Source organism: Struthio camelus, chromosome 16 (genome assembly GCF_040807025.1).
Source record: "Struthio camelus isolate bStrCam1 chromosome 16, bStrCam1.hap1, whole genome shotgun sequence".
Lineage (NCBI taxonomy): Eukaryota > Metazoa > Chordata > Aves > Struthioniformes > Struthionidae > Struthio > Struthio camelus.
The window spans coordinates 18,711,850-18,726,736 of record NC_090957.1 but is presented as its reverse complement, the minus strand read 5'-3'; the positions used below and the strand labels follow the sequence as shown (position 1 = coordinate 18,726,736).

At 38.7% G+C, this 14,887-nt stretch overlaps 1 protein-coding gene across 2 annotated transcripts; it reads right to left on the bottom strand.

Annotated features, from left to right (window-relative positions):
* Nucleotides 1–235: 235 nt before the first annotated feature.
* Nucleotides 236–14,847, bottom strand: RPS6KB1 (ribosomal protein S6 kinase B1). 2 transcript variants are annotated; one of them, XM_068910172.1, is made up of 15 exons: nucleotides 14,626–14,847; nucleotides 11,186–11,235; nucleotides 10,004–10,124; nucleotides 9,565–9,633; nucleotides 8,947–9,094; nucleotides 8,229–8,286; nucleotides 7,139–7,239; nucleotides 6,071–6,161; nucleotides 5,775–5,865; nucleotides 5,369–5,476; nucleotides 5,000–5,062; nucleotides 4,032–4,109; nucleotides 2,242–2,349; nucleotides 1,549–1,661; nucleotides 236–982 (listed from the first exon to the last, which is right to left on the bottom strand). In XM_068910172.1, exons 1-15 carry the CDS (start codon nucleotides 14,695–14,697, stop codon nucleotides 745–747), a joined length of 1,509 nt encoding a protein of 502 aa, XP_068766273.1. In that variant the 5' UTR covers nucleotides 14,698–14,847; the 3' UTR covers nucleotides 236–744. The 2 variants fall into 2 exon arrangements, with proteins under 2 accessions (XP_068766273.1, XP_068766274.1); XM_068910173.1 differs by lacking the exon at nucleotides 5,369–5,476.
* Between the last annotated feature and the right edge of the window lie 40 nt (nucleotides 14,848–14,887).

Genomic DNA, 14,887 nt, shown 5'->3' with positions numbered 1-14,887 from the left:
AACAGTTCTCTCCCACCCCACAATGCCACATTTGTAATTAAATGATCCACTTACTGAATTTTTATTTCACCAGGAGAAGAATCAGAACTAGAGTCCTTATTTTATTCACAGCAACCAATTATTTTGCATTTTTAATTTTGGGATACTTTCCATAATGAGCTGAATCAAAAAATCTATTTGAAAAATATATATTTATATATATATATATATATATATAAAAAACTCATTAGGTTTTGAATGTGAAATACCAATCAAGTTTATCTTTCATCTTTGATTCCACCCCATTGTAGGAAACAGCTTAACCAAGCTTGCATGCTAATTATTCCTCAGACGCAAGTGTTTAGGCATTTCATACTTTGCCTAGTGAAAGGGCTAACCCTCCGTGACACAATCATAACTAGACCAGTGATTCTGAAGCAACATCCTGACCCTTAATACTGTCAGTTTCAAGCTATCAAGCTGAAAAATCCTTGATAAGGTGAGAAGATGTCACTGCGAATCGATTAGACGATGTGCCTAGAGTTCTGCAATACCATTTTCTAAAGTTTTTTATGCACCATTGATTGACAGAAAAAAATCCATTTTTCTTTGCTTTCCAAGTCGCTCTGTGCAATGACTGACTCTTTGATACTGTCACTTTTTAAAAGTAAACCATACAAGCCCTCACACTTCAACTTCAAGGGGGCTTATGTCCATTCTTTGTTTTCCACCTTTAAAGGCTTAAAAAAAAAAAAAATTGTGTTGTCATAGATTCATGCGCAAGTGCTCTGGTCGTTTGGAAATCATGGGAAAAGCTTGTTTTTTATATGGCCCAGAGTTTGGTTGTCGGATTGGAAGTGGTGCTGAGGCCTCTCCACAAACTGTCACATCCATTTGTTCTATTCCACTTGTCTCCATTGGATATTCCACAGGTGTCTGAGTATTTGATGCGCTGGCAGAAGCACCTCTTCCCCAGAATTCCCCCGGGGAGAACTTTACAGGGCTTTAAAACAAGAAATATAAAAATCAGAGGTGAAGATATACACAGCAGCAAGGTATGTCCTTCATTCTGCAAGAAGCTGAACTCAAATGCCTATAGTGAGACATTTAATTCTTTCTTCCACTTCCAAAAGTTTGAGAGACAGTTTCCAAGTCTAGCCTCCACCAAGGTTTCTTGTAAAGTAAAATTCTTTCATCTGAGTAGTCAGCAAAATATATTTCTAGATCAGTGCAGAAGGAATTGTCTTTAGTAACATGACTCTTTAGCAACACAAAAATACTTAGGATATTCTGGAACAGTTTTAGAGGAATGGTGTGCCAAAGTCACCAGACTGTGAGGCTGTACCAGTGTTGCATAGCTGGCAAATTAGTACTTCTTGTGCTGCCAAACACCATACATTTGTCTCTAATAATGTGGTTTATAACACTGGATTGATGCTGCACTTCTAACAGAAGTGATCAGATTACTGAGAAGACAGACTGCATTTCTTATTTTTAGTACAGATATTTTTCAACAACTTGCCAAAAGAGGGAACCAAATAATAATAAATAATAATAATAAAAGGATACCTGACTGGTGTCCTAGGGCTACCTATGAATCTGCGAGGTGATCGAATTTTTGGTTCAAAAGAAAATTTCTCTTTTACGCTTTCAAGTACAGATGGAGCCACATATGTAAAACCCTGCAAAACAGGAATAAATGCACTGTCACTTATAGGCAAGATTTACATTTATGATCACTTCTGCAGTTATGACCATTAAAGAGGGAATTAAACTTATAAGAAGGAGAGTAAGCATAGACACATGTGAACTTCTTTTCACTTTCTAAAGCAAATAGCAGGATGTGAGTTCCTCACCTGAGTATCTGTTTGCCCCAGGTGTTTCTACTCAGAACACAGATCCCCACAGAAATGCTCAAATTAATTAATTCTGAACTACAGAATGGACACTGTTCTCTTTGCACATCTATGAAAAGCAATCACATGTCCAGGGTTTCTAATGCAATTCTGAATTGGAATGTTCACGTTTCAGGAAGTGGACAAGCTTTGTTGTTTAAGTTATCCATATAAAGAAAACCTCAGCAGTAATCCAACCAAAATATATTCAAAGCCCCCAAACATGTCAAACCTGCTGCAATATACGTGTTTAAAAGTATCATGGTTTGCTTCAAGTATCAGGTGGTAAGACTCAAGATAATTAATTTACCTGATAACACTACATACCCCTCCAGAGTCATTAGACACTTGTCCCTGGTTCACTTACCAGAAAAACCTGGTTGGCACTTTCACTGAGAGTAGAGTCATCTGGGCTATCAACAGGTGTCTGACGTGTAAACTTTGAATCAAACTGGCTCACATCCTCTTCAGATTGCTTTGCAAAAACAAAATGATTAAGGGTTTATATTACAGATATCAACCAAATGCCTTAGCGGTGATCAGTGAAGCCTCTGGATGGAGTTCATTCCATAGGTTTTTGGCAGAGCTCTGCTGTAGTAAAACCCTGGAGTGGTGTCGAAATCCTGTCGCTGCCCGTGGGAGGTCACTATGGGCACTGACACTGAGAAATAAAGGCAAGGGGGAGGGGCAACAATTATGGATCAAAGAGGAAGATAAATTAAAAAGATGCCTTAAAAAAAAAATCTCAAATTACAAACAAAATCGTTTAGAAATACATTGGCAGTTTTTTGCAAGTTTAACCCTGGTCACAGCCAGTATAGAACAGCTGTATCTATTAGTTTCTGGAAGTTTATCTCTCCAGACAATCTCATCCCATTTTTGCAGGCGCGGAAGTGTTTATACTGTTAGGGACAGACAGTAGCTCTGGAATAAGTTACTAAGAATATTGTTTAATTCAGTCAAAGAATAACAGACATAATTCCAAGATCCCTTCGCTCATCTCAAGTGTAACTGAAAAGGCAATATATCTTCATTTGTGGAGGCCTTCACACAACCATGAAATCACATTTTTAAGAACCAGCTGGTTTGCACAAGTAACTTTTACAAAATTTGCTAAGAACAGGGGAAAAAAAAAGAACTATCTTCAGAAAGTTGGTTTGGAAATACTCTTTTATGTCATTCTGAATGTGAGTCAATAAAGTGAGGAGAAAAAAAGGGTAGGAGGCACCAAGCTGTAGTATGCCCAGCATTAATGGTACGTAAGTCATTTTAAAGTGAGATTTTTAGTAGAGTCAGGAACTATCTGGATAGCAATACCCATTGCAGCTGTAGCTAATTGTACCTGGGGGGGGGGGGGTGCGGAAAAAAGGGGGAGAAAGAAAAAAAAAAAAAAAAAAGATGTTCCACATCCTCAAAATATATGATAGGATAATAGAGGCTTATCCATCATATCAGTAGTTTGAGGTAAACTGAAATTATTGCCTGTAATGCACTAGATGCATTGTGAATATTAATACGCAAATATCCAGGATGCTGAATTAGGTGACTTCATTTTCTTTTGCTTAGCAGCTGTTTATCATTTTAGTTTCAACTAAGTACTGACTTTCTGTATAATCTTTAGAAGCAGAAATTCAGAGATAACTGCACTTCCAAGTCTGTTCGATCTACCGTTTAGCAGAAGGAAATTGACATGGAACTTTCTCCTTCCAAAAGACTGAACGGAAGGATAAATTAGCTTTTAGCTGACTTTGCTGCCCTTCTCACATAAAAAAAAGCAACATCCTATTCCAATGACTAATATGTACAATGACTATAGAGGAGTAAGACAGGAACAGTATGCTCATGACAGCCAATGTTTCAAACTGTGCAGAGTCTTAACAGAGAGAGGTCTTTTATTTCTTAAACGTTGATACTAGCATCAGTTCTCAGGAAAACAAACAAACAACCCACTCTGCATCAGGTAGTTTCTCTTTTTGGTTTGACTGTGAATCGGAGAGCCAGTAAGCTAAGTTGATGCATTTTAAGTATTTAAAGTACCAGAAAGCAACAGTACACTACAGTTTGTCAGAGTGAAAGTTTCTAAGTTCTACGTACTGTATTGTTTGAGACCTTTCCTAAAGGCACACAAGGACATTTCACAGCATTCTGAGGACATACCAGTAAAGGTTTAAAGGGAGGTTCCACCTTCCGTGCTAACAGCTCATCCCAGTTAATGTGTCTGAAGAACGGGTGAGCCTAAAAAAAGTTAGCAATAGCAGAGTCACAATCAGCCTTCTGTGTACAACTCAAAGAAATTTGAAATAACAATGATCATCTAGAAATAAGATGCAACTGTTTTTGTTAAATGTTAATGTTAACAAGAAAAACAAATTAAAACAAGCTGGAGAAATAATAAGCATGTTCTTTTCAGACTCCCTCTGTGGCATCTTTCTCCCTAGAATCACATATGGGTCAAGTGTAATATATTCTGCAGCGCTAGCAGAATAGTAGCTAAAAATTGATACCATCCCTCTTAGTCAGAAAACATATGACCTATCATGTTTTCCTCAAAAGCATTAGTAAAAGCTAGTTGATATATATTTACAGTTCAAAAACATAGAGGTATTTTGCTAGATACCTAAAAATAACATCAAAATACTGAATTAATGACAAATTATCCTAACAGTGGAGTTAGAGGAACTCCATGGGAGCTTGTTAACGTCACCCCAAAGAATGTCATGCTGGAAGCAATGGGAACTAGACAACACTGAATGCAAACTAACTCCGTTTTTCCCTTGAAAGACCTGCACTAAATACAAGGACTGGAAGGTTTTTCATCAGACCACTAGAGTCTCATCACTGTAATATATGGCCAACTGCACAATTCAGCACTGTGCAGCTAACAGGAAAAACCTACTGGAATACAAAGCTGAAAAGAGAAGTTATTTTCCAATTCTCAAATCATCAAACAGGTAGACAGCTGCTCTTTTCTTCAATGTTGAAGGATTCACATTTTGACCAACTGTCAAGTATGGCTGCCTTTTTGCTCATTACATGTCAAGACAGACATAGCGTCTGTTGATGCACCCTCTAAACTGTTCTTGTTTTTTCAATGAAGTAACTAAGAAAAGTTAAGCAAGAATTACCTGAACTTCTCCAGCATCCCCAGGACCAGCTCCTAGACGTGAGGCAGCATTTCTTTTTAGCAGCTTAATGAGATGTAACACAATTTAACAAGGAAAAAAAAATTGAAATGGTTATCCCATTATGAATAGACTATTTCTGACACGAATCATCATTTGAATGAATGGCATGCAGAATGAATACAGAAGAATCAAAGTCTGCATTTATTAGAAAACCACTGTATTTTCAAGGAAAAATCACTTTCCGTACCATGCAAAACCAGGACCGACTTGATAATTAGTAAAACAAGCATGGACTGAAAAGCTACAGTGGTCTCATTACGCTTCTATTTTCTACATACACATGTAGGACTGACACTCATTAAAATCTACCTTTTTAAGCAGATCTCTGGCTTCTTGTGTGAGGTAGGGAGGCAAGTTGAGCTTACACTTGAGAATCTTGTCAATTGTTTTCTTTCTGTTCTCCCCAGTGAAAGGAGGCTAGAAAGCACCATTATAATGGGAGGAAAAATACGACTTGTTCAGCTCTCTCATTTGTTTACACAGAACTAATTTCAGTAATTTACAAAGCAGAAAAAATTACTGCAAATGGGACTTCCAAATAATTGTTTGGGTCACGAGAGCAGCTCATGACTCTAGCCAAAATAAGTACAGCCATGTTTTAGTTCTTACTTACGTCTATACAAACACATACATATTTATACATGCATCTGAATTAGAATACAGATAACTTCAACAGCGAGGAGGAGAATACATGCAATTATAACTGTGCACCTACTGCTCCAGTCAGCATGTCATACATTAATGCCCCCAAACTCCACCAGTCCACAGCACGATTATGCCCGCTCCTCATCAAGATTTCAGGGGCCCTGTAACAGGAAAGATTAAAAAATAGGAAAGTATTTTTAAACAAGATTAGTACTAATTCTGACTGTTACTTTCCAAAGAAAGCCTCATTTATCATGTAAAATTTCCATAAATGACTGAACATATGAACCATCAGTTTAAAAAGGTAAAATTCAGCCATTACCCCCAGACCAGAGTAATACTTTTCTGTTTCATCATGCAGCTCACATGTATTCAATTGTTCCACAGAACGTGTGCGTGACTGTTCCATCGTGAATAGATTCTTTACATAATCCAAAGTCAGTCAATTTTACATGACCTGAAATTAAACAAAATCAAAAATGTGCCAGACACTTGTACAAGCAACATTAAAAAATATGAATTTTTAACATAAATCTGCAACAAAACTGAACTACTTCTAGACACCTCCAATGTACCGACAAAGCAATAGTTATGAAATAGAAGCAGCTGATCACACTTAAAACCTCTGCATTATCTCTGCATAAGGTGTTGCCACTTAGCAAAGAAAAACGAGGCCAAAACTACCAAAACTTGCTCACATATAGACAAGTGTCTACATATCTAAACGCCTATTGTTCAATCATAAAGAATATAGAGCATCAGTCAGATGAGAAAGCGGGTTAATGAATCATATTGCTTGTGTCAAAATTCAGAGAACAACTTTCAACAAATTGTAAAGTACCCGGAATTATTCAGTACAAAGAGTTACACTAATTAAAAAGTAAAAAAGTGGTTTAAGATGACATAAAACTACTGGATGGTACAGACTGCCAGAGTAGTCAGTATCATGTAGTCAATGCAGCAGCATGCTTAGGAGTTACTACTGCTGTCAAGTAAAGTGTCAACAGCTAGATAAGTCCTTTCAGCTACAGATGATTTAGCATCCTGTATTTTTTGCCTTTTCCTAACTAATTTATCTCCATTTCTAACATGCCATAGATTCTACAGTGAAGATGCAGATGTTTAAGTACTTTACAATGGCCCAACAAAATTATGCTTTAACAAATCTCCAAAGTGTCGCATTACTAAGTCAATTATTCAAAAAGCGCTTGCACTATTCACACAAAACTTGGAGCTTACTGGATTCCTTGTATTAAAATTGAAGAAGCACTCTTTAAGGACAAGCAATTAGCTTTGGCAGTTATTCCGTTACACCAAGAGTGATAAGGGACACGTCACTGTTCTAAGGAAATTCACATTTAAATGAACTGTTGTGACCTTTGAAAAAAGGATTTTCATATCATGGGAAACTTAAAACTGTTATTATATTTCTACCTTGATGATTAAGCATGATATTTTCTGGCTTCAGATCACGATAGATTATTCCTTTTTGATGCAAGTGCCCCAGTGCCATTGAGATTTCTGCCAAGTAAAAGCTGAAAGAAAAAGTACACCATACAATTAGACACATTAGTACTCAACGTGCTTTGCATGATTTAAGATTATTAGGTACGTAGCAATGATTCCTCGAAAGTATCATTAGATGTGTACGACAGAATAAAGTAGAGAAATAATGATGCCTTGGAGGCTGGTTTGCCAAAAGGCATACAGACTCCAAGATGAACTACCCAACCACCCCGTTAACATTAGGTTTATCTCTTCAGTAGGTATCCTGTCACGAACCCAAATTTACTGGTCAGTGGTTAAAACACGCTTTAACCTGTATTACAAAACCTCCTCCAACCTCTCTCACAAGAGAAGAAAAAAACTGAAGCTAAAAAGGTACTTGGCAGCACCCAGAGTGCTATCTGCAGAACAGTATTACAATTTCATACGTACATTAGAGCTGTTCTATCAATACATGCTGTGGAAAGAGACAACTGCCTTCAGTTGTGTGAAGAATAATCAAGGAGGGTGTACTTCATCTTGTTTATATGTAAAGTATCACTACTTGAAAGGTTATTTCTCATGCATTAGAAAAAGCATCTTTCTTCTCATGATCAGTGTGTGAAGTAATAACAAATACAGCCATTAAAGTGATTCTAAAGATTCTGTAACTGGCTGGTAAAATTGCGTGTGGATTAAAAATAAACAAAAAAAATCCACAAAAAGCAGTCAAACCAAATCTTTCACAGTCTTTTCTCCAACACCTGAAACACATCCTTCACCCCAAGCACATGTATCAACCCTATGGAATATAACCTCACACTTCAGTGAGCATCGAATGCTCTTCAAGGCTGTAGTTGTGTATGCACAAACTGGTAAGTACAACAGAGCACATATGTCTTCACAAAACCCAGTGAACTGCTCTTTTCACTAGACTATAACATGAATGAAGAGTTACAGTTTCCCAAGTCAGAATGAACAGTTTAAGCGCTCCGAAAAAACCCGATTGGATTACCGAAATATAATTTGTTTCACGTACCAAGCTGTGTCTTCCATAAATATCCCTTCTCTCTCTAACTGCATAAATAGTTCTCCTCCTGTCATGAGGAAAAAGGCGAAGTATAACACTCTATTAAAAGTGCATTCTATCATTTTCAGTGAGTCAAAAGTCTATTTTCCAGAAAAGCTATAAGCAAGCAGTATTCGGTTCTGCTCTACATGAAGTTGTTCCACAAAAAATTAGGAAGCATGAGAGTAAGAGAGTAGCGGCTACCTAAAGACATGCTAAAGGAAATCAAAAGCGCATTCTGGCAAATGGAAGTATTTTTGTCTCTGTTTTTTCCATTGTTATAGCTTGACCAAATTGCTTCAAATCTGTTTCAATTTCCCTGTCTGCGAAATAAAGATACCAGTTTCTTGTTTCACAAGGAACTTGCAAAGACCACAACTTCAGGTACTCAGTAAGACCACATAGCATCTTTCCAAGTGTGAACGTACAGGAATTATATCTAATGCAATAAGAGGTATTAAAAACCTTCTTATCCTGTACTGTCATGAGAAACATCTTTTTAATGATTAGTACTACTTTACTAGAAATTTTATTTAAATTACTCTGTGTATTTTTACTGCTAACTTATTTTACATTTTTAAAAGAATATCCCAACAGTTGCCTGGCACTTTATATGTAGAATAATAAGAAGTCCAAATTCTTGGCTATGTAAGACCCCAAGAAGCAGGTAACAATTTAACATACTGACCACTGAGATACTCAAGGATGAGGTAGAGTTTTCCACCAGTCTGAAAGGCATAAATTAAATCTACGATGAAGGGATGTTTCACCTCCTCCAGTATATTTCGCTCTGCTTTTGTATGAGCTGTATCTTTTGCATTCCTTACAATCATTGCCTACAAAAAGGCAGAGATACGTGACTGCAAGAATACGCTCAAAAAAGCAGACTTTTAAGTTTACTTCCATTACGAGTTTACTGAATCACAACACTATATATGAGTCAGCAACATAGTAAAAAAGAAAAATCAAAAACAAACAACCCCCCCCCCACCATGAAATATACAAGACATGCTCACTGGTTTCTTACCAAAGATTAATTCTTTATTTAGTTCATAGAATCATACAATAATTTAGGTTGGAAGGTATCTCCAGAGGTAATTAAAAAGATTAACCATTAAAAACTACAGAGACAGAACGGTTTAGTAAAAGATTAATTTCAATATGTCTCCGGATATGAAAACAATTGTATGCATCCTAGATGTGGCATTGATTTTAGCTATACTAAACAATTAGATAGGTATAACAGCTGAAGGGGAAGAGAATTTTCTGCATTCAGATAGCAGTGAAACGTGAGTGTTTACCTTACCTTCTTAAGAACTTTCATGGCAAAAATCTTCCCGGTATTTGCTCCAGTTACTTTTCGTACTTGAAATACCTATGCAACACCAATACAAAAGCAATTATATATATTATAAACTGCATTTGTCATAAGAAGTTAAAAACAAAGAGATCACCTACAAATACAAAGCTGCCTGGAGGGGAACAGTTAATTATCTGAAACAGAATTTGGGGTATTTTCTAGTGGCAGTCCTACTGCTGCCTGGCAGGGAGGCTCTGCCAGGGATCTCACTCTGAACCACCCCACTGCCAAGGTCTCTCCCGAAACACTAACCTTCACAGCCTGGAGGTTACCTTCTGGAAGGAATTTTTCTGACTACAGGATAGGAAGATTAGGTCTTGCCAAAGGTGGCACTTTCACCACCTTCAGCATAACAGATTTACTTCAGTAGAAAAAAGTTCCTTACCTTTCCGTAGCCACCTTTGCCAAGTACGCGTAGTAACTCAAAGCACTCTGGTCGGATCTTTTCTGGACCTCTGTTAACACTAGTTTCTGAAATCTCAAATTTTTCACAATGTTCCATGCCACTGAATAAAATCAAAACAAGAATATAAGACTACCTGATGCTCAGAAGTGATCAAGAGAAAGTAAAAAGCAAATTACTGTCTGAAAAGCATATAAGTATATCTGGTATAACTGAACGGCCACTTTGGAGATTTGGAGAATTCCTAGCATCAGAAATTTTAGTTAGGTGCGTGCAAAGCAGTAAGTGGCAACATGCACAGAAAAGACCACTTGCAAATTATCGGGATTTAGAGTATCAAGATTTCCTTCAGATTCCTCCATTTTTAATGGACGATAAATCTCTGTATTAAAACAGAATTAATTTTCAAGAACCAAAGCCTCAAACTGGCTCAGACAATTTCTACAAGACCTCAGGCAAAAGCATGGTTATAAGGTGTGTTTAAATTTAAGTCACATCCAGCAGTCCTAGTCATGATAAGATTTCTGTAACATAAATATTTTGCAGAAAAAGCTGCAACATAAAACCGTCTCACAACTCTGAACACGCCACAGAAGACTAAACCATAATTTAATAATGCTTCTAAATTATGCTACAGTTCTGCAAAAGACAAGGTGATGATAACAGACTGATCCTGCTAAAATAAACACGACTAAACTGTTTAAACTGCATCGATACATTCTTCTCACAATGTGGTACACTGAAACAGTTTGGAAAACTTTAAATGAAATAAAGGTAGCCCTCCCATGAACTCTGAATTAGAACTTCTGAATTCTGCTTCTCATCTACTTCAGACTGCCACGCAAATGTGCAACTGGAGCCTTTATGAAATGGACAGAACATACAATGTTCGGCAGACAGTGCATTACATTCATACTGCAAATATTAGTCAACTACAACAGATACGTTAGGAGAAACAAGGATTAAGAGACAACAGTAGGTTTTGCCATATTTTTTTTATTATTTTATTTCAAGATACAGTTCACAAACTTTAACGTGAAGAAATAGTGGAACAACTAGGAACAACTCAAAATTTTCTGTTGAACTTAACAAACATGTCGATATACTTAGAGATTATATGTAGTTGGTATGAATGATACAGAACATTTTCTAGCAGCAACTTACAGGTCATATTGGCCAAGTCCTCCGTGGTCCATGCTCTCACTTAATTGTCCCTGGGGAGGGGAGGGGTAAAAGGAAGATTAATTATAATGTAAGAAACAAAGCAGTGTTAAAAATAAACGTAGTGATGTGTTTTATAACTTTTTAGTTTTTATTATTATTAAATTAGTCCAAACATCAGAATAATGAATTATCACCAGAAGATAAGACATCTACAAAACTCTGCAGAAGAGGTGCGACATTTCCATGTATCTCAATGACATGGGGAACCACTGTTTTACCTGACTGCACTGTTACTCAACAGGTAACAACTTCATTCCCTTCCCCCCAGGGATCCCGAAAAATTTTAAGGTACTACAATTTTTTTTTTACATTTGCTTTCACATAAGAATTTTAAATTCCTGTTACAGTATTATGCAAATTAGAACTATAATCAAGTAATCAAGATTATGTAAATAGAGGAATCGGTATTCACGCAAACCAGAAACCAACAACTGATTGAGAAGGCTTTACTATTCCATACTGATGATTAGCTAATGTCAATAGTAGCAAAATAGCTAAGCTTTACTCTCATGATAAATGCCTCTACTGATCAATAATCATTCAGATAGATCAAGGCATGCAAACATTAATAAAGGAGCCTCCAGTACGTCAACCTAAGTACTAGACATCGTTAAAGAATGTAGTTCAATTGAAGATATACTTTCTTAAAAGAATTTTTGACTTGATTCCTACGAAATGCGATATAGTATCTCCCTCTTTAATTGTGACTCTACATGGCAAAAAAGTGCAAACCAAGCAGACAGCTGGAATGAAAACAAAGAGAATTTAGTGTGTAAGCTTCCTAATGCGTTACATTTTTATTTTTAAAAATATATACATAAAATAGAGACTGCCAAGTTTGTGAGAAACAGTCTGGACTCTAAGGACTGGATACAGATATAATGAATGACTTGTGCAATCCACAGAGAACTAGACGAAAAAAGCCATACAGAGATCTGCAAAAAGCAGACTAAGCTAAGGAGTACATTTTTGGATATTATGTAAATGAAAACACTAGCCAAAGAAAATGATGAACTTTCAATAGCTTCCAAACCAAGTAAACACTAAAGCTTACAGAGGCTGGTATATTTTGGTGGGTGAGCTGGAGGGGAATTTAACTTCTGGTTCGACCTACTAGCACCACCAGCAATTACAGAGTCCAAAAGTTCAAGTCAGTTTCCAAGTTGGAAAGTTGCTAGCTCATGTCCTCTTGATAACATTTATTAGAGAAATCAAGCTTATTGACATCTGTTTCACAATAAAATACACCAAAGCTGCCCTTGACTCTACCGTTAGATGACAAAAACCAAATTCAAAAATTCATCAGAGATGGAGAATAAATATCCATTACATTTCTAGATTTTTTTCCTTCTTGAAGTTACCCACTGGTTCTGGCAAAGCTTATGCATGCTATTCTTACCCCTGCTTTCGTTCTCAATACTAACGTAAGCAAAATTCACTTCAGATACTGGTCCGTTATTTGCAAGGACTTTTTCTCTTGTTGTTTAACAAAACCAAGAAATGAAATGGTATGCTGGCTAGAAACCCTTCAGTTTGTAGTTATTCTTTCATTTAGTACAAACAAAAACATAAAGGTTTTATTCACTGTAATAACTAGTGCAAACAACCATATCACTTACAAGTAAACTCTCCACCTAAATACTTGTTTTTACTTCTAGTTTTACTTCTAGTTGCTCTAGAATAGCCATGCCTGTGTAAAACTACAACTGCTCTGTCCTTGAGGCTACGAGGGTTACAGTTTTCAGGAGCTGCAAAGGCCCAGCTCTGGGCAGACTAGACTAGATAAGCCTGATTTTACACCTTGCTCACTTTGAATTTAATGATCTCAACCTCTCAGTCTGCAATGTCTTTCTGACCCTTGAAAGACATGCACAATGCCTGTAGACATAGATTTCTGCTAAACGTTTTTCCCAGAACACTTTTCTGATGCTTCCCCTTCTTTCCTGCTCTTATAGTCTCTGCTTTCTGGTTCTGTTTTAATTTTAGGTCCATTCTAATTTTTCCTTATCTGTTTTCCAAACACCTAATTCCTCTGCTGATTTTATTTTACTGACATTTCTCCAAACACTAGAAGCAAGCATGTAACATTGAATGTGGCTATCACAGGCAAACATTCATTTTTTGTGCCATCCGAGAACCGAGTCAGGTCGCCAATGAACGTTCATATTCATAGAAGTTGTGCTACAAATATTTTTTTTTTTTTTTAAAGTTCACAATAACTAATGAAATCTTTAAATCATTCCTCAGAGTTACACTTTAAGACTGAATTATTGGAACATGAGGGAGAATTAATTCACTTTTCTTGCAGTCCCCCTTAGAACCTGTTCTTGGCAACATTAACAGTGTGATGCAGGTGACTTTTTTTTAAGCTAGGTACTTTATTGATTACTGAGGTCACAGATAGTGTTTTCTCCTACAAGTCGAGAAACTATGTGCCTTCCATTGTCAAATAATATCTCCGCAGTTTATACGTACAGTGTACATACTCCAACTGTGATACAGAGCACTGGGTTATCTCAGAGATTCTAAGTACGTCATTAAGATTTACACAGCATAAAATGAATGCAATAACACTTTAAGCAATACCAAAACTTTAACATACAGAATGATATAAAAAGCCACAGTAGCACTAGAAAAATAGAAACAGAAATGCTGTAATAAAATTCCCCCAAAGCCTTAACAGAATCTGTATGAAACACTAAAACGACGAAGTACGAGTTACAAGGTGAACTGTGCAAGAAAAGCGTTGAGATGGGGAGGCGCGCTGATCTGCATAGGCGTCTAGCACAGCACTTGAACGCTCCGCATTTAATTTTGGCGCTAGAGCAAGGGCTTTCTACAGTTCCAGAACGATCAGCATTTCTGCACTGCCGTTAAAACGTGACGAGAAAAAAAAGAAGAAAAAGCAAAAAAAAAAAAAAAACCACAAGACCCTTACTGCGACACCGTTGTGCTAGAAAATCCAAAAACAAACTTTTGTGGGTAGGGGGTGTGGGGGGGAATAAAGCTCCTGCGAGTTTGGCGCGGCCCCCACCGGCGGGGAGCCCCGGCCGGGAGCCGCCTGCAGCCCGGTGCCTGGCTGCGGCCGGCACCTGCCGCTCCCGCCGCCTGGGAGCCGCGGCGAAGCCGGGCCGGCGCGGAGCCTCCCACCGGCGGCGCTGACAGGGCGGCGCGGCGCGGCCGGGACAGGGCGCGGTCTCCTCACCTGCGCGGGCCGCGGCGGCGGCCGGCGTCGCGCTCCCTCCCTCCCACCCGCCCGCCCGGCCCCCGGGAGCGGCCTCGGGCGGCCGCCGCGCCCGCTGCCCTCAGGCCTGCCCCGGCGCCGCGCCCCGCGGCGGCCTCCTCCCGCTCCCGCCGCGGCGCGGGTTCCCCCCTCTCACCCCCTCCTCCAGCTCCTCGTCCGAAGCCGCGTCCTCGGGCTGGTCCAGGTCGATGTCGAAGACGCCCGCCATGGCGCGGGTGTGAGCAGCGGCGCCGCCGCCCCTTCCTCGCTGTGCTGAGTGCGCGGGGCCTGGGCCGCCTCATGGGCCCGCACCCCCCAACTCTACCACGGCCGCCATCACCGGCTGCCAGGCCTCAGCGCGCCTGCGCCCCCGCCCCGACTCCCGGCGCCGCGCAGGCGCACTGCGTCACCCGGCATTG